Source organism: Bos taurus, chromosome 2 (genome assembly GCF_002263795.3).
Source record: "Bos taurus isolate L1 Dominette 01449 registration number 42190680 breed Hereford chromosome 2, ARS-UCD2.0, whole genome shotgun sequence".
NCBI lineage: Eukaryota > Metazoa > Chordata > Mammalia > Artiodactyla > Bovidae > Bos > Bos taurus.
In genome coordinates this window covers 24,839,861-24,845,751 of record NC_037329.1, presented here as the reverse complement: position 1 = coordinate 24,845,751, position 5,891 = coordinate 24,839,861, and the positions used below count along the sequence as shown (strand labels likewise).

General features: G+C 39.6%; 1 protein-coding gene across 1 annotated transcript; it reads right to left on the bottom strand.

Moving 5' to 3' along the window:
• Nucleotides 1-1,153: 1,153 nt before the first annotated feature.
• LOC784052 (small ribosomal subunit protein eS26-like) lies at nucleotides 1,154-1,588 on the bottom strand. The gene has a single exon (XM_010801925.3). The coding sequence runs from the start codon at nucleotides 1,561-1,563 to the stop codon at nucleotides 1,264-1,266; it is 300 nt and encodes a 99-aa protein (XP_010800227.1). The 5' UTR covers nucleotides 1,564-1,588; the 3' UTR covers nucleotides 1,154-1,263.
• Nucleotides 1,589-5,891: the final 4,303 nt, after the last annotated feature.

Genomic DNA, 5,891 nt, shown 5'->3' with positions numbered 1-5,891 from the left:
ACAGAGCCAGCACCACATGGTCTGCTACCAAGCACTGACCTCCCTGATTCAAATGCAAAATGCTATTGCAGATGAGATTCACTGGGACAAAATGTTCAATAGAAAGATTACATTTCCAGCGGGGCAGAAAGATATTTGCCAGCATCTCATTAAGGCTCAGATACCAAATCTTGGATTTCAATCAGCATTGAGATAGAATGGCAATAATCCAGTAGCAAGAATGTAGCGAGGGCTTTGTTTCCTATGGTATTATGCATTTTTCCCATCTACAATAAAATCTTGAAAAATTTTCCAAGGGGATAGATATGGAAAGAAATAACCTTGTAGTCATTTTAATGTCAGCCACACAACGCATTTGGTGAAGCCTCTGCGGACAGATAACTTTGTCTCTCACTAGGGGAGGAGAAGGTGACATAATTTACATTTAGCTCAACACGTGAAAAACCCTGAAATTCTCTGCGCCGTAAATGTAGCATCAATTCTTCCACCTTTGCAGCCCCACCTCCCATCATTAATATAGTCCAGCCATTTTATTGCCGGCATTTTATCCTTTTCCCCTAGAAGTAATTTACCGACTTAATGGAAATGTGAGAGATTTGCTTTAACAGATTTTATGAATTTAAGCAAAAGGTCCTGCTGAACATTTCCCTCTGGAGAGAGGTTATTCTTTGGCCAGGAGGCATTTGTAATAGTTCAGTAATCAAAAAAGATTTGCCTCGGACTTGCTAATTTGCTCAGTCTCTTAAGTAACAAAAGGATCTAAACTCTGCCTCTCAATTTAAAGTGAGCCTATAAAAGCTTCCAGCTTAGCAAAAAATCTAAGAATCCACAATCTGAGCTTTTAACCCCATTTCAATTTGTGCAAGTGTAATATCATTAGGGACTGATTTCTCCTTTGGGGTAGCTGTGGCTTTTCATGGAATTTAGTCCTTTATCTGAGAGATGGTGGGGTGGGAGAACACTTTGGAACAGACAAACTACCTAAGAAATAAAGCTTCTTCCCCCTGAGGGATCAGAAGCTGGAGACACTGCAAATTTCATGGGAAAGTCTCTTTCCTCTGAAGTTTTTGGTCAAATGAAGCCAGTAAGAATGCTGGACTGAGTTTTGAATAGGGGTTAGGAAATTCAATTGTATTCTTTTTTTTTTTAATAATTTCCATTTTATTGTCTTTTCAGAGAAACCAATATTTCTTCAGTCTTTAAGGACTTGGATCCTTACATGGGCTTTGGTGGAGGACGTGGGGCAGCACCCGCAGGTCTAAATCAGGGTGGAGGTGTTCGGTCCTTACGGGCTTCCAGAGAGCGATTCCTGACTACCTTGCTGTGAATGGCACAACTCATGCAGTAATGTAGTTTCACATACAGCTTGGGAAGTACATAGGCATCGAAAACACTCGCTTCAGAAATGTCCCTGATGGCTGCGGCCTCTACGATGTTCCGAATAACGAACTTCTTAATGGCCTTATCCTTGGGCACACATCGGGCACAGTTGGTGCCGTGAATAGGCTGCACATGGCCGCGGCCCTTTTTGGCACAACGGTTGTTCCTTCTTTTCTTGGTCATCTTGGAAGCGCCGAGGCGAGAGAGCTCAATTGTATTCTTAATTTGCGTGGCTGCATCTGAAAAAGATAAGACTGGACAGAATTATGACACTGTGTTCACAACTGTGTCCCCAGCATCTAGAACAGTGGCAGGCACTGAGATGCTCAGTACGAATTGAATGAACTGTAACAGAACAGAGCCATTGTCATGGGATATTGTCAGTATCAGGGAGAGACGTTGCCCTCTTGCTTGATTATATCTACTGCCTGCCATTCTTTGACTAGCTTCTTTGGGCTGGTAGCTCCAGTTCCTTCTGCTTCCAAACACCTCTTCCCGGGGTTGACTAATCAAACTGCCCAACTTAATGGGAAAACGTATAATGAAGATTGGGGCTTCCCACTTGGCTCAGTGGTAAAGAATTCACCTGTGATGCAGGAGACACAAGAGATGCGGGTTCGAGCCCTGGGACTGGGAAGATCCCCTGGAGAAGGAAATGGCAACCCACACCAGTGTTCTTGCCTGAAAATTCCATGTACAGAGGAGCCTGGTGGACTACAGGACTCCCAAAGGGTCAGACAAGACTGAGCACACATACACACATAATGAAGATTAGGGACTCTTAACTCAAAACACAGGTAGAAGAAAACTAATCTATAAATCCATAATCTTGCCCAACTACCTTGGTACTTAAAAAAAAAAAAAAAAAAAAACCCACAATTGAGAACCTGGGATAACCACATTTGCTGGAACTACTGCTGCTGCTGCTAAGTCACTTGAGTCGTGTCCAACTCTGTGCGACCCCATAGACGGCTCCCCCATCCCTGGGATTCTCCAGGCAAGAACACTGGAGTGGGTTGCCATTTCCTTCTCCAATGCAGGAAAGTGAAAAGTTAAAGTGAAGTTGCTCAGTCGTGTCCGACCCTCAGCGACCCCATGGACTGCAGCCTACCAGGCTCCTCCGTCCATGGGATTTTCCAGGCAAGAGTACTGGAGTGGGGTGCCATTGTCTTCTCCACGGAACTACTGAGACAGTTCTAATTTTTAAATCTTGTCTCACTGCCCCACAAATCATTGCCTAACTGTGTGCTCATAATTATTAAACTAGAAGGCAGAGAGAGAACAGGAAGGAGGGAAGAGGTTTTGCCAAAGCTTAATTGAATTAAATTGTCTCCTCTGGATATGTCATTTTAGGAGTTATTTAAAATCCTACAAAGCAAGCATGGACAGCCCCCCAGAAATAAAGTAAAAGAGTTAATAATGCAAGCATAGGTAGCTCAGCATCTTCTGATATCCAAGGTAATATCAGTAATGATGAATCTAGTTATGTTTGGTTTATAAATTATGTGAAGAACCAACTGGAAAGAATACATGGCACACTTAGGTAACAGCCGATCGTTCAGTCTGACAGAAATATAAGCCAGCTTATTTCCTTATCAGTACTCTTTTTCATCCCCATTAGATACTCTTCCTGAAATGCCCTGCCATCCCTGGTACAGCTCTTCCTGATCACTTTGTACAGGCACCATCTGATCACCTTGACCTGGCCTGCATGTTGATTTGTTAATAGGCTAAATTATACTGTAGTCCTTCCAGTTTTAGAATCAAGGAATAAAATAAACATCACTCTGGTTAGAATAAAAGTTCCTGTGGACTACTTGCCATATGCAAAAGAGACAAAGAGAAAGAGATAAAGAAGAAAGAGAGGGCAACTTGTAAAAGAATGTTGCCTTTATAAATAACCCTTCCATTACAAAAAATGTTTTTCAAAATGTTAAGACATATTTTGTCTTAATTTTAATTTTTAATTAATTAATGCACATATGTAGTTTAAATAGTCAAACGATAATACCAGGACTCTGCCCCAAACTTCCCCTCCAATAATATCTGCTCTTTTAGCTGCTTGTTCTTGTTTCTAAATAATATTCTCAGGCTACTATTTCTTGGTTTTTTTTTTTTTTTCAGTTTCAGATTTTATTTGACCTCCTACTACGGAAGATGAGAATTTCATTCTTATCCACATATTCTCCTCACCATCTTCTCTTCATTCTCCTATGTACTTATATTTTCCTTTTAATCAATATTTCATTTAATTCAATATTCATTTTGTTAATGATTATTATTCACAGCAAAGCTACATAGTATTCTGGAAATACGTTTTCTTTATGGTACAATAATTGCCTCATATTTTTATTTGTTTAATTTTCTGATTCATCCCCAAACTCTGAAAGAAGTGTAAGTATCCTTCTAGCACATCAGACACACCAAGTAATCTAGCTCTTCCATTTTAATCATCTTATAGACATCTCACTGGAGTCGCACCTTCTCCAGCTCCCACGTGGCTCGGTTGCATCCAGTACTGTTAGATGTTGAGAACACCCTTCTCCCCTGCCTTGTATTGCCTCCCCTGTTTCCCACGCCCTATGTCTTCTTTCTTGGCTTCCTCCTTTGTTTTTGTAGAAAAATGTCATTAATTCCTTTTCTTTCTTTTTTTTAAAATAATATAAGCTTTTTAAATAATATAAATTTGTATCAGCAATGAAGACAACTTGAGGGTTCTTTAGCTACATATTTTTCAGACTTGAATTTTAATAGAACTTGCAATATACCTGAAAGTCAAAGACCACCAACGGTCCTTAGACCACCCTTTGAGAAGCTTTATTAGTTCAAGAAACAATCAAAATGCAAATATAGTTAGACCTATTCTTGTTATGAGAAATGCAGAGAAAAACATGACACATAAGGAGTTTACAGTCTGATTGAGAAGTGTGATAGGCAGAATAAGGACCCACCAAATCAGGTCCTAACTCTTCAAAACATGTGAATACGTTATGTTATGTGGCAAAAGGGAATGAAGGTTGCAGATGAAATTAAGGTTGCTAATCAGCTGATCTTAAAAGAAGATTATGATGATGTGATTTGAGTGGGCCCAATGAATTCACATGACTCCTTAAATGTGGATGAGGGAGGCAGAAAGTTAGGTGAATGCACTCACCTAACTGTAGGCCACCGGAAACCTCCTGTTAAAAATAGAATAATAGTGCTAGTCCCCTAAATTAGTTTGTTTGTTGACTCAGGGGTTTCATTTACTCTCATTAACTAGTTTGGTTTCAGAGGTCTGGAAATCAATTACACTTGTGTGTAAAACTTATAACATAGAGCAGAACTGAGCATTGATTCCTCCTACTAAGTATGATTAGCCCTTTACATGAAGGCAAGATGCTTTCAAAGTTGATTTGGTTAAATCCTAAAACAATTGCACCTCAAGACCAGTACCAAAAGAATGTTCCAATGCTCTCTTATGCATTCCTCTCATGTGCCGCAGATATATCTTGCTGTATTTTTGCTTTTCTTCACAATAAGCATTTCCAGTTGTCTTGCCTAAGGGTTTTCACGGGTAGATACTCTTTTCTCTGAAAATCTGAACTGTTGTTAGTGATTAGAATTCCAAAGCAAACATGCCAAGAAATGACTACAAGCGCCTGATTATCCCATAAGAATATTCTTCCATTGTTCATTATTTTTCACATTTGTACTTAGCAGCAATAAAAGCTTCTTTCCTTCCCTCTGTGGGAAGTTGTGACAATGTTTTCATTTGAGGCTCCAATCACCAGGGCTAAGTAGGAATTTTCGGTGTTGAGAGTGCTACTTCAATGCCAAGAAGATAGGAATTTTCAAAGAGAGGAGTGCAGGTTTTCAAAAACAGCCTTATCAAACCCCTTATGTAAATCAAGATCTACCTTGACTGGTCTCTTGGTGGTTGTAAGTGCTTGTAGTTTACAGAAAGTAGTTAGAGGAAGAAAGACAAATGAATCCTGTATCCTAGCTGCTTTGTCTCATTTGCCATTTGAAGGGAAACATTGTACATTTGCATATATAACCTTTTTTTTTCCCTCAACACAGCACCAGCCATGAGAAGAGAAACTATGCCAAAATCAAGGAAACAGAAGAAAGAAATCAGAGGAAAATGGAGATCAGAAAATGTATGTTAAAAGACCAGGAGGCAAGGAGGAAAGAAAAGGATTCTAAAAGACTCTCAATTCATTAGACTAAATTATTTAAGCAAGTCAGTAAGCAAGGGGCTTGGGAGGTTCTAGGATTTTTGTTTTGTAATGAATATTTCAAAGTTTTTCATGTCTTCAGAGCTGAGTTACATATTTGGTCAGTGACAAATCTATAGACCATCTATGATTTCAAGTTCTTAGAATGAAAAAAGACAAGCCCAGGGAAATATTATATAAGGAAATATTTTGGCTAGGACAATCAGAATTTGAATAATATATTCCTCCGGGGTTCCCCGGTGGCTCAGCAATAAAGAATCTGCCTGCAATGCAGGAGCCACAGGAGACATG